The sequence below is a fragment of the Propithecus coquereli genome, unplaced genomic scaffold (genome assembly GCF_000956105.1).
Source record: "Propithecus coquereli isolate 6110/MARCELLA unplaced genomic scaffold, Pcoq_1.0 Scaffold10, whole genome shotgun sequence".
Classification (NCBI taxonomy): domain Eukaryota; kingdom Metazoa; phylum Chordata; class Mammalia; order Primates; family Indriidae; genus Propithecus; species Propithecus coquereli.
In genome coordinates, this window is record NW_012133858.1 from 7,818,139 (window position 1) to 7,831,078 (window position 12,940).

The window sequence follows — 12,940 nt, forward strand, 5'->3', positions numbered from 1 at the left end:
TAAAATTACAAGTTCTTTTACTTGAAAAGACTTAAAACTTTAGTCCAATTCTCTCATTTTTCAGATGAAGACCCCAAGACTCAGAGGAAGAAATAGAACCGACAAGGTAACAGTTAATTAGCAGAGCTGTTACCCAAGTGCACTAATACCCTCATATAGTGCTCATTCTGAATCTCATATATAATGTACTATATACATTTAATTTGTACCTGGGTAGAGAAATTAAATCTTTCCTTAATTTTTCAGTTGCTAGTGGCTCCCTCTGGTATTTTTCCTAAGTGTACAAGTGAGATCTCTGCTAAGAATCTTTAGTCCTGGGGATCAATAATCCTTTCCTACTTGGACACTGGTTATGCCTTATTGAAAAACTTCATGCCCTAAATCTAATAGTTACAAAAGGTGGAGCTAAACAATATAGGTGAGTCAAAAGAAAATTTGAGCTACCATGTTTGCCACCTTTCAGACTTACATCTTTGTGAAGACGGATTTCCTGACTAAAACCTACACTATTCTTTCCCTTTTCTAAACTTCTATTTTAATTATAGTTCAACCTCAGAAAGGTAAACATTTACATGTTCCCCAATTATCTGCAGTGTCTCCCTAACTGAGTAACATGAGCAGGAATCAGATCTTAGATTTCAAAATATTTTTAACTTTGAATAAGGACTCAATAAATAATTGTTGATATACAAAGTTGAGGAAGTAGAATTTTATAAAAGATTTTAAAACATACACATACAGGGTTCAATAATCTGGTATGGATGGACACAGAAAAGATAACTGTATCTTTTCTGAAAAATGGTTGAAGATAAAATTCTTTTTTATCCTTTCCATTTATTCTTGGCAAATAATGCCACACAGTTATTCTCCTTTCACATTTTCATCAGTGCATCATTTTTAAAAGCAATTAGTAATAAGCCGTTCAAAATAATGGCATAAGTAAGAATTTATAGGCGTAGTGCAAATCCCACAAAACTTTATCTCAACTACTCCCCTTAGATTTAAGGAAACAAAACTAAATGATAATTTACACAGCAAAACAATGAATGGGAAGATAATCTTTTGGGTAAACTGATTCCCCTGTTGTAGGAGAATATAGTATGAAAGTTAAAATAACACGGACTCTGGGTTCCAATTCTGATTTGCGACTTACTGTGACATCCTGAACGAGTTCTCTACACTTGTTTTCTTCCTTATCTATCAAATGGGGAAAATATACATTTTATAGGGTTTTTAGAAAGATTAAAGGAGAAAATGCACCTAAAGTACCTAAAGCACATGCCAGTTACTTAAAATTAGTTCCCTGTTCTTCTCTCATTTGGCACTGTTCTTTCCCTTCCCTTCTTCCTTTCTAAATCAAATTCAAAAAAAGTATGCCTTTCACTTTCTTCCTAGTTTTCATTCCATCTCCCTGTATTTTTGTCGTCACTGCCTATTTTGTTCTTTTCCTATCTTTGAAACTCTCTTCCAAGCTGTTTCCAACACCTATAAGGAATGATTTTTAACTAACCTTACAGATCTCATTTAATCTATTCAATAAAACCTCCCCCCAAAGAGCAAAGGAACTTGCAGAAGAAATAAGACAAACTGGAAGAAGCATACTCCGTAAGTGGGTTAAGTTCTTGAGCAAGGCAATACTCCCTACTTACTCTTCCCACGTACAATCCATAAGTTCTCCCCATGGGCCTCTGTATCAAACCCAAGATAATTACACTCCTGCCTCAAAATAAAATGGAATCCTCTACCTCTCATACTCTGAACATCCCAGTTGTATCTAAGTTGGATGAATGTACCATCTTGTCTCTTACTTAAATCACTTTATATATATTTAATCATCTCACAGTATCCCAAGTCGAAAAAGTCACTTTGGTTTCTCATAAATGAATATGCAAGTGCTCAGGGAATCAAAAAGAACTACATTCTCTCATTAATGAACATGTTGTCTCATGTTCTCTGGATATGTTTCACCAAGAGAAGCTAGTAGGCAAGAGAATGAAATAGAGACCTATACGAAAAATTCTTGACTTCACATTTTTTTATCAATTGGGCTTTAGCTGTGACTTTGCTGGGAGTGGAGATGGATGCCATCAAAGCACAAAGATGAGCATACCCTTACTTCTTACCCTGTGCCTCCCTTAATTTTAGATTTTTTAACTGTCTACTACCAACAAATTTTTTACCCTCCAGTGCACGTTTGATAGAATACAGCTCTATTTCTCAAATAGCAAGTATGTTATCCAAGTTCAGAAATACAACTGAGGAATTAACATGAAAACCATGTTTCCTCAATAAATTGAAACTGCTAGTTAAGCCTCGAGAGCCTATGAAAAGACACCAAAGTGGTACTCAGTCACCAATCTAAAGAGAGAACTTTGACTCAAGGTATAAATGAAACTGTAATTATATAAATATATTTATAAATATTTATACAATTATATACTTATACATAAGCACTTACATAGACTTAGAAAAAAATGTAAGAACATTAATTCAAAAGGACTCACTGAAGAATAAACAGAATTTTCCATGATTTCCTTGAGGAGATTAATAACTCATTCTTTAAGGAGGGTCCCTCAAAATCCAACCATTAGAAACCATATTCTATAATTGTGTACTAGCAATACATAGCATCTTTTTCCCCTCAAATCCCCTAGTTGCCAAGAGAGCAATCTTAAAGTAGATGGGAACTTAAAGGTCTCTGAGCAATAGCAATTTATGTTCCTCAAGTAGAAGAATCAATCTAAATCCCCAACTGACAAAACAGGTACATTCCATATTATGATTTTACAACAAGTTAAAGTTCTGATTTTGCCACCAGAATCATTATTGCCCTTGCAGAGGACTCTATTTTAAGCTCAAAGTAAGAATTGAGCATACACTGAAACCGATATATAAACAGTATTATACAGATTCAAGATGGCCTCTTCTAAATAATACTGAAAAAACCTTTCTCTAACTACAATTTGAATGTGGCTTTTGCTGGCAGAAAAAACTCACAACATCTGAAGATTACTGGTAAGCACCACCACCACCCTTACTCATCTTTTCTTATGAATTGAGTTTAAAGATCTTCCCCTTAGAGAAGCTTTCAGTTTTGATACCTTCTGAAAGAAAACAGCATGAGGAATTATGCTCATTTAGTCACCAGAGCCTTTTAGAGTCTATTCCAACCAGGGGTAAAAAATGAATCATTATTTCTAACCAAAGGAACTTGGTTAGCAACTCTCAGCTGCATGTTTTCTTTTTCCCCAGGGACATACCTAGTATGCCTTAAAGAACATAGGGCTATCAATAACTGTAGTGGTTACAATTATAAGCCACTGTTGTGCATGATTATTGACCAGATGCCTTCTTATAGATCATCGTGGACCCAGACAATGGAGGGGTCAAAGGAACTAATATGCTGTACTGGCAAAAACAGCAAGCACCTTCCTGTTCCAGTCACCACAATATGCTCACTAAATGTCCATTCAAGGACCAGCAGGATCAATATAGTTAACAGAGTAATAATAAAGAAAACTGTCTCAGGCTAGGGCACTGAAAGCTACCCCATGCTATATATTCCACATTTAACACTCATTCTGCCAATAATAGATGTCATGGAAATAACTCTTATAGCTGGGAGGATGGGAATCCTTCGAAAAAAAATTTAAATATGATGATCAATAATGATAAGGGATGATTTTTCCATGCAAACAAAAGCCTAGATATTTTGTTATGTGATATTTCCTACATGAAGTACAAAACAAAATGTGTTAGACAATTTCTTCTCCCTACTAAAAATGGGGACTTACAAAAAAGGGAGGTTGTTTTTATTCTGAATCTAGCCATTCTTTGCCAAAGGAATCTGGGGAGTAACTAACATTTGATCCCAAAAAAGTGCCGTGCAAGAGACCGCTTATCGGAACACACATTTCCTGCTGCTAGTACTAGGAGAGGTCTTATCCTTACACTTCCATTTGGTCACCAGATTAGGTAAGAAAGAAAGAAAGAAAGTTGGCGGTAGGAGAAGAAAACAGGAGAGGAAAGAGAAAAAAGGGGGGAGAAAGAGACTGATTATAAGAGAGAACAAGAAATAAGAGAGAAGGCAGGTGACTTGTTTGCCCAACTTTGGCTCTATGGTCCTATGAGCCAAAATGCATACTTAGTGATATGGTATCTCACAGGAAAAGGGGAAAAGGAGATAGGCTGAGAGAGGTCAGGCCATGGTGTTAATTTCTTTCCTGTACAAAGACAGTCTCTTGAGGACAAAGGCCTGCCTCTTGTAACGTAATGTCATAGTCCAGATGAGATAGTTTCCTTCGAGGGAAGTTGGTGAGAAGTTCAAAACGTTCATTTGGATATCCTTTAGACTGGACATGCTTCACCAAAGCCTATGAAAAACAAGAGAAAGACAATCTGTTAGATGGAAATAAAAGGAAAGGGTATATTAATGAATGAAATATATAACTTTTTTACTATATCAGATGAGATATTAAGTGTAAGTTATTCTTTCGAAAAACCAAAGCTTGTCCTTGTGGAGGGGCCAATATAATCATTTCTATGGGGAGATGATAAATCTGTATCCAATAACTTAGGTCCATTAAGTGATACTGAAATATACAGGATCGTTACTTTAACCCCAATAAACCCAATCACAGTTTATAAAATTACTATTCTCATTTTTAAACATGTTATCAATTTTCCCTCCATCCTTTTATCATGGAAGATATGTCTTTCATTCTATCTATGACCAATCTTGCCATCTATGCACTGAATCCCTTCTTGCCTTCTCGGAAACCATACCACTACAGAATATCCCTTCTTTTACAGGTTTCTCCAACAACTCCCTCTCTATAGATGCTTTCCATCAGACTTAACATGCTCAGTCCCTCCAGTCACCTTTTTCCCTCTGACTACTGCATACTCTTCCCTCAGGCTTCACAACTAAACTTCTCAAAACACAGTGGTCTGTACTTGCTCTCCATGGTCTCATCTCCATTCCTTTCCAAACACTAGGCCAGAGAGATGATCTGAGCATTAGCGCCAGGAACCAGACTCTACTTGTATTCTAGTAACACAGTTGCAAAAATTAGCCTAATTATCTACAGCCCCAGCTAATGGCCAGGTATGCCTAACCCAAGGGGATTCATTCATAACTAAGCTAAGCTAGTCAGTCTCATTCTCTTTCCCAGCAGTTGAAAAACAGAGAGAAGGCCCAATAGCTGTGGACTTTAGATGAACAAGCCTTCAGCATCACCATGATGGACCATGTGCAAGCTGAGGAGGAAAGAAAAGCCACCAGTACACAGAAAGGAATGGTGTGAAGCGGAGAATCACAAGAGAAAGCCTACAGGCCCCACAAGAAAAACATACAGAAAAACAGCCTTGGTTCTTAGCCGCTTTGCAGTTCTAGCTACTAGGAAACCCAAGAATCCACTATACTCTTTAAGTAACCTCACTCCTTTTTCAGAAGTAATAATTTCAGTTGGGTTTCTATTCCATATCTGTATGGAATACAGGAATAGAATAGATGGAATAGAAAAGCCTTGACTGGAACACACCCTATGTGACTTGCCTAAGATAATTTGGGAAGGAAATAAACAAATTAGAATTAAGATTTCCCTTGCTTCTACTATAGGCATTTGGGGAAACAGAAAATGAAAATTAAAAATAAATAAATAAATAAATAAAAGATTCCCACCATGAAGTTTCCAACTAAAGATCAGACTAAATATCTAGGTGGGGCACTGTGGTGAAGGCCTGTAACCCTAGCACTTTGGGAGGTCAAGGCAGGAGGATCGCTTGAGCCCAGGAGTTTGACATTGCAGTGAGCTCTGATCATGCCACTGTACTCTAGTACAGACGACAGAGCAAGACCCTATCTCAGAAAACAAAACCAAACCAAAAAAACCCCACCCAACACACATTTCAAAGAATCATCAAACAATGCTCACTGGACTTACTCCAACTAGTTTCTCTTCTTTGAGCAAACACTTCCAATTAGATATACAGGTATACCAAGTTTAACTCCACTTCACTTTATTGTATTTCGCAGATGTTGCATTTTTTACAAATTGAAGGTTTGTGGCAACCTTGCATCAAGCAAGTCTACTGGTGACGTTTTTCCAACAGCATGAGCTTTACTTTGTATTTCCATGTCACATTTTGGTAATTTTCACAATATTTCAAACTTTTTCATTATTATTATAACTGTTGTGGTGATCTGTGATCAGTCATCATTGATGTACTATTATAATTGTTTTGGGGCACCACAAACCACATCCATATAAGGACAGTGAACTTAATTGATAAAATGTCTGTGTTCTGACTCCTCCACCGACCAACTGTTCCTGTCTCACTCCCTCTCCTTGGGCCTCCTTATTCCCTGAGACACAAGAATGCTGAAATTAGACCAATTAATAACCCTACAATGGCCTCTAACTGTTGAAGTGAAAGGAAGAGTTGCACATCTCTCCCTTTGAATCAAAAACTTATGATTAAGCTTAGTAAGGAAGGCATGTAGAAAGCAGAGATAGGCTAAAGGCTAGGCCTCTTGCACCAAAAAGTTAGTTAAGTTTAGTGAATGCAAAGGAAAAGTTCTTAAAGGGAATTAAAAGTGCTACTCTAGTGAACACATTGAATGGTAAGAAAGCAAAACAGCCTTATTGCTGATACAGAGAAAAGTTTTCATGGTCTGGATAGAAGATCAAACAAGCTGCAACCTTCCCGTAAGGCACAGCCTAATACAGAGCAGGGCCCTAACTTTTTTCAATTCTATGCTAACTTTCTTCAATTCTATGAAGGCTGAGAGAGGTGAGGAAGCTGCAGAAAAGTTGGAAGCTAATAGAGGTTGGTTTATGAGGTTTTAGGAGAAAAGCAATCTCCATAACATAAAGGTACAAGATCAATCAGCAAGTGCTGATGTAGAAGCTACAGCAAGTTATCTAGAAAATCTAGCTAAGATAACTGACAAAAGTAGCTATACTAAACAACATATTTTCAATGTAGATGAAACAGCTTTACATTGGAAGAAGATGCCATCTAGGACTTTCACAGCTAGAGAGGAGAACTCAATGCCTGGCTTCAAAGATTCAACGGGAATAGGCTGACCCTCTTGTTAGCAGCTAATGTAGCTGGTGATTTTCAGTTAAAGCCAATGCTCATTTACCATTCTGAAAATCTTAGTGCCCTTACAAACTATGTTAAATCTACTTTGCCTGTGCTCTCTAACTGGAACAGCAAAGCCCGGATGACAACACATCTGTTTATAGCACTATTTACTGAATATTTTAAGCCCACTGTTAAGATATTTCTTTCAAAATATTACTATTCATTGACAATGCACCTAGTCACCCAAGAGTTCTGATGAAGATGTACAAGGAGATTAATGTTGTTTACATGCCTGCTAGCACAACACCCATTCTGTAGCCCATGGATCAAGGAGTGCATTTCATCCTTCAAGTCTTATTAAGAAATACATTTTGTAAGTCTATACCTGCCGTACATGGAGATTCCTCTGATGGATCTGGGCAAAGTAAATCAAAAACCTTCTGTAAAGGATTCCCTATTCTAGATGCCATTAAGAACATTCATAATTCATAGAAAGCGGTCAAAATATCAACATTAATACAAGTTTGGAAGAAGTTGATTCCAACCCTCATGGATGACTTTGAGGAGTTCAAGACTTTAGTGGAGGAAGTAACTACAGATATGACAGAAACAGCAAGAAAACCAGAATTAGAAGTGGAGCCTGAAGATATGACTCAATTGCTACAATCTCATGATCAAACTTAAATAAGCGAGATACACTGGTGCGCACCCTGTAGTCCCAGCCACGGGTGAGGTGGGAGGATCACCTGAGCCCACAAGTTCAAGTCTAGCCTGAACAACATAGCAAGACCCCATTTAAAAATTTTTTTTTGGAGACAGGGTCTTGCTCTGTTGCCCAGGCTAGAGTGCAGTGGCGTCATCATAGCTCACTGTAACCTCAAACTCCTAGGCTCAAGTGATCTTCCTGCTTCAGCCTCCAGAGTAGCTGGGACTACAGGCATTAGCCACCACGCCCAGCTAGTTTTTCTATTTTTAGTAGAGACGGGGCTTGCTTTTGCTCAGGCTGGTCCTGAACTCCTGACCTCAAGCAATCCTCCTGCCTCAGCCTCCCAAAGTGCCAGGATTATAGGCATGAACCACCGCACCCAGCCAAGATCCCATTTCTTAAAAACACACACATATATGAAAAAAAAAACGAAAAAAAAAGATGAGGAGTTGCTTCTGATGGACAAGGAAAGAAAGTGGTTTCTTGAGATTGAATCTACTCTTAGTAAAGACACTATGAACATACTTGAAATTACAACAAAAGATTCAGAATATTACATAAAGTTAGCTGATAAAGCAGCAGCAGGGTTTGAGAGGATTAACTCTAATTTTGAAAGAAATTCTACTGTGGGTAAAATGCTATCAAACAGCATTGCATGTTGATAGAAACCGACAGAAAAATCTTTTGTGAAAAGAAGAGTCAATCAATGCAGCAAACTTGTGAACACTTTTATACACACTGGGAAACCAAAAAATTCGTGTCACTCACTTTATTGTGGTGGTCTGGAACTGAGCCACAAATTAAGGTATGTCTATACTTACTAGCAATTTAGCTTGCTCTGGAAGAGTAATCTGTTCCCTTTTTCCATCTGGATACCGCAACATCAGCTGTGCTTTTGGTCCTAAAGGAAGGATTTAAAAAAACAAAAAAACCCTCAGGAGCCTATAATAGAAGATTAATAGAAGAGTAATTTAAATAAATAAATAAAGCCATTCAGTTATATTCAAGTTTTAAGAAAAGTTTATAATGTACCTTACCATTTACATCTGCCCCCTCCACTATTCCATCTGATTTTTCAGGTGACATCTCTATTATATCTGAATCCACAGCTGATAATCCTTGGTGGTTTGTGGCTGTTCCAGGCTCAGTTCTGGCAGGGGGCTCTGTTAGTGGCCTTCTATTCTCCTCTTTTCTATGCCCCAAATCTTTATGGGGAGACTTTCTGGACTTGGCAAGATTTTCTACCTCCTCTTCTTCATCGGAGCCACAAACGGATATGAACTCCTCACTGCCAGAAAAAAGTTCAGATTCAGATTCTTCATCTGAGCGGCTATCCTGTTTTGTCTGTGTTGAATCAAAATGTGTCTCTTGCAAGGAGGCTCTGATGGCAGCTTCTAGCTGGCTGTCTTCACTTGCATCTATAAGGCTCTCCTGTGAGATGCAGTCATAAAACACAAGTGGAAAAAAAAGAAAGAAGTTAAACCAAAAAATAGTCAAGTCAAACAGGACATAAGAAATATAATAGTTTGCCACTATTATTTTCTGCTGAATGTACCTCTTCTACTCAATTTTAAGCTATTTGAGGGAAAGGACTTTGTCTTACGCAGTCAAATTGGAATAGATATATTAAAAACAAAAATAAAGGCCAGGCGCAGTGGCTCACGCCTGTAATCCTAGCACTCTGGGAGGCTGAGGCGGGCGGATCACTCAGGTGAGGAGTTCGAGACCAGCCTGAGCAAGAGCGAGACCCCGTCTCTACTAAAAATAGAAAGAAATTATCTGGACAATTAAAAATACATATATAAAAAAAAATAGCCAGGCATGGTGGCGCATGCCTGTAGTCCCAGCTACTTGGGAGGCTGAGGCAGTAGGATTGCTTGAGCCCAGGAGTTTGAGGTTTCTGTGAGCTAGGCTGAAGCCACGGCACTCTAGCCCAGCCAACAGAGTGAGACTCTGTCTCAAAAAAACAACAACAACAACAAAAAAAAACTGTCATAGCACCTAGCACATTGATGTTTCAAGCATAGGTATTTTTTTCACATCAAAATGAACAAAATCAAGAAAACGTTTTATTCCTTGCCCATAAAAAAATAAGAATTAAAAGTTTTAAAGATAATGCAAAGTCAAAATACTATTTTTTAAAATGACTAAACAACAGAGAAGAGGGTATACCTTGCTCATCATTGTATTCTTCAACTAGCACTGCTTTGGCACAAAGATGGATATAAATTTCTTAATCATTTCTCAAAAAATTTAACAGCTCTCCGACATTCAAAACAAAACACCAAACAATAAAAAGGAGACAACAGTAACTAGATTCTCTCAAGCTTAATTACAATGAAGATTTTCATTATGATAATGAAAAAGGCAAATTTCTATAGTTTCCCCCTTGGTAAAGGTTAAATGTCACAAGATTTCACCAAACTGAATGAGTCACAATATATGGGTTATTTGAGTGGAACCTATTTGGATCCTGATTCAAACATACTACAACAGAGGAATAACTTTGTAAGATAACCTAAAGCTGAACATTGGATTTCTCATGATATTAAGGAATTACTGCTAATGTTTAAGGGTATACTAATAACACTGTGATTGTGTTTTTAAAAAATAAAGTCTTTATCTTTTAAAGATACATGCCAAAGTATTAATGAATGAAGCAATGAATTCTGAGATTTGCTATCAAAATAACGTGGACATGGTGGGACATAGATCAAAGACTGGCCACCTGTTAATAATATTCAAATTAGTTAATGGGTACACACAGGCTTAATAAATTCCTTTAATTTTTGCATGTGCTTAAAATTTTCCACAATAAAAGGGTAAAAATATATGGGTTGCTAATTTGAAAAACTAAAGAAACCTCATTTTGGCTTTTACTATCTGCCAATCATACAGCAAAAAATTAAAGGAAATTTTTAAAATAAACTTAAGGCTAATTTACCACCCCCAAAAAGCAAGAAGATGTGTCCGTGTGACATGCAATGGCTTAAGTGTACTACAGTACAGTTGATTTATAACAATGACTTTGTACAACATGTTGCTTGATTTAAAGGTTGTAGCCATGAAAGACACTGCTAGGTTCCTATACAATATTCATTCTCCTCTGATTAAAATTAAGCCCAAAATTAAACAGAGGAAACAGAGGGAGGAGTTAAAAATAAAAAGGACAGAAATTAATCAATGACTTAGAAAACAGAAATACACACAATAGGGGGAAGAGAAAAAAAAAAAATCAATGAAGCTGAAAGTTGTTTTTTTTTGTTTGTTTGTTTTTTTAAGAGAAAGGGTCTTAATTGTTGCCCAGATTGGAGTGCTGTGGCTATTCACATTGCACTCCAGTGTAGTGGTGCGATCATACCACACTATATCCCTGAACTCCTAGGGTCAAGAGATTATCCTGTCTCACTCTACCAAGTAACTGGGACTACAGATGTAGGCAACCACACCAGGCTTGGTACTTTAAGATTATTAAAACTGATAAGCCCCTAGCCTGACTATCGGGGAAATAAAGAGAAGCCACAAATTACCAACAACAGGATTAAGAGAGGGGACAACTACAGTCTCTTTAGTCATTAAAGGAATAACAACAGAATATAATGAACTCTATCAATACATGAAGAAGCCAAAACAAGAGGCTACTCAGTGTAGTTTCAATTTATGTGAAATTCTAGAAAGGGCAAAACTAGTAACAGAAAGCAGAGCGCAGTGGCTCACGCCTGTGATCCTAGCTCTCTGGGAGGCCGAGGTGGGAGGATCGCTTGCGCTCAGGAGTTCAAGACCAACCTGAGCAACAGCAAGACTCTGTCTCTACTATGAAAAAAAAAATAGAAAGAAATTAACTGGACAACTAAAAATATATATAGAAAAAATTAGTTGGGCATGATGGTGCATGCCTGTAGTCCCAGCTACTCGGGAGGCTGAGGCAGGAGGATTGCTTGAGCCCATGAGTTTGAGGTTGCTGTGAGCCAGGCTGACACCACGGCACGCTAGCCTGGGCAACAGAGTGAGACTCTGTCTCAAAAAAATAAACAAATAAATAAGCAAGCCTTTTTTTTTTGGCCCTTTCCTTTTGCTCTCCCTTTACGGCAATAATAGGTCTGGTCGTCATCTGTGGTATATATGTCATGCTCTGTAAACCTGTATTTTGCTCTTGCTCTATAATCCTATCTTTCTTTCCTCAATAAACCTCATTTTCATGCTTGCCTTAAAAAAAAAAAAAAATAATAAGCAAGTAACAGACTAGGAGAAAATATCTGCAAACTATATATCCAACAAAGGACTTAAAATTTTTAAAATAGGCCAGGCCCAGTGGCTCATGCCTGTACTCCTAGTACTTTGGGAGGCTGGGGCAAGAGGATCCTTTAGGCCCAGGAGTTGGAGGTTGCAATGAGCTATGATGACACCACCGCACTCTAGTCTGGTGATAGAAAGAGACCATATCTCAAAAAAAAGGCAACCCCCCCCAAAAAAAACCCTAAGCCTACTTTATCACATACACAAAAAAGCACAGATGTGCTTAGGTGACATGCAATGGCTTGGACTGACTACACTGTACACCATATAGATTGATTTGAATGACAAATAGAATGACACTATTACAGACACTGCTGGTTTCCTATCTCACATCCATGTGAGATTGCCATATCTTCCTTATTAATATTTTAGAACCTCAATTGTGTTTGTGGAAGAAAACATGTCCAGATAAAACATGCAGAACTCTTATCTGTGGCTGTTTACCTTTGTTAGAGAGGTACCACCCCCTTCCTTCTCATCCACCCTTGGTATGTATTAATAGATATACCTAGCAGTGCAGCATCTACGCTGTGACCCGACGACAAAAGCCAATACTAAGGATGGAGGGGAATAAAAAAAGAGGAGGAGCCAGGTTCCTTGATGGCATTCACATGATTCAAGCCATGGAATGCCTGGGTGGACACTTGTTGAGAAAAATAAACCTCTTCCTTGTTTAAGCTATTATTGTGGTGTTCTCTTGTTCACAAAACTTGTAGCATTCAGAGAATTTGGTATCAGATGTGGGATCTCAGGTAACAGTCACCCAACCCATCCCTATGTATTCATTCTAATTTTATGATCCCATTCTTTCCTACTAAGTGCCTTTTAAAAGAGAGTGAGGGCGGG

General features: G+C 37.7%; 1 protein-coding gene across 1 annotated transcript in view; it reads right to left on the reverse strand.

Annotated features, from left to right (window-relative positions):
• Positions 1 to 2,753: 2,753 nt before the first annotated feature.
• Positions 2,754 to 12,940, reverse strand: part of UBXN7 (UBX domain protein 7) — a 47,192-nt gene continuing 37,005 nt past the window's right edge. Inside the window, exons 9-11 of the mRNA XM_012640139.1 lie at positions 8,836 to 9,229; positions 8,620 to 8,699; positions 2,754 to 4,373 (exon numbers count right to left, since the gene is read on the reverse strand). Of these exons, the coding sequence (XP_012495593.1) occupies positions 4,212 to 4,373; positions 8,620 to 8,699; positions 8,836 to 9,229 (636 nt within the window). The 3' untranslated portion in view covers positions 2,754 to 4,211. The remainder of the gene's footprint in view (positions 4,374 to 8,619; positions 8,700 to 8,835; positions 9,230 to 12,940) is intronic.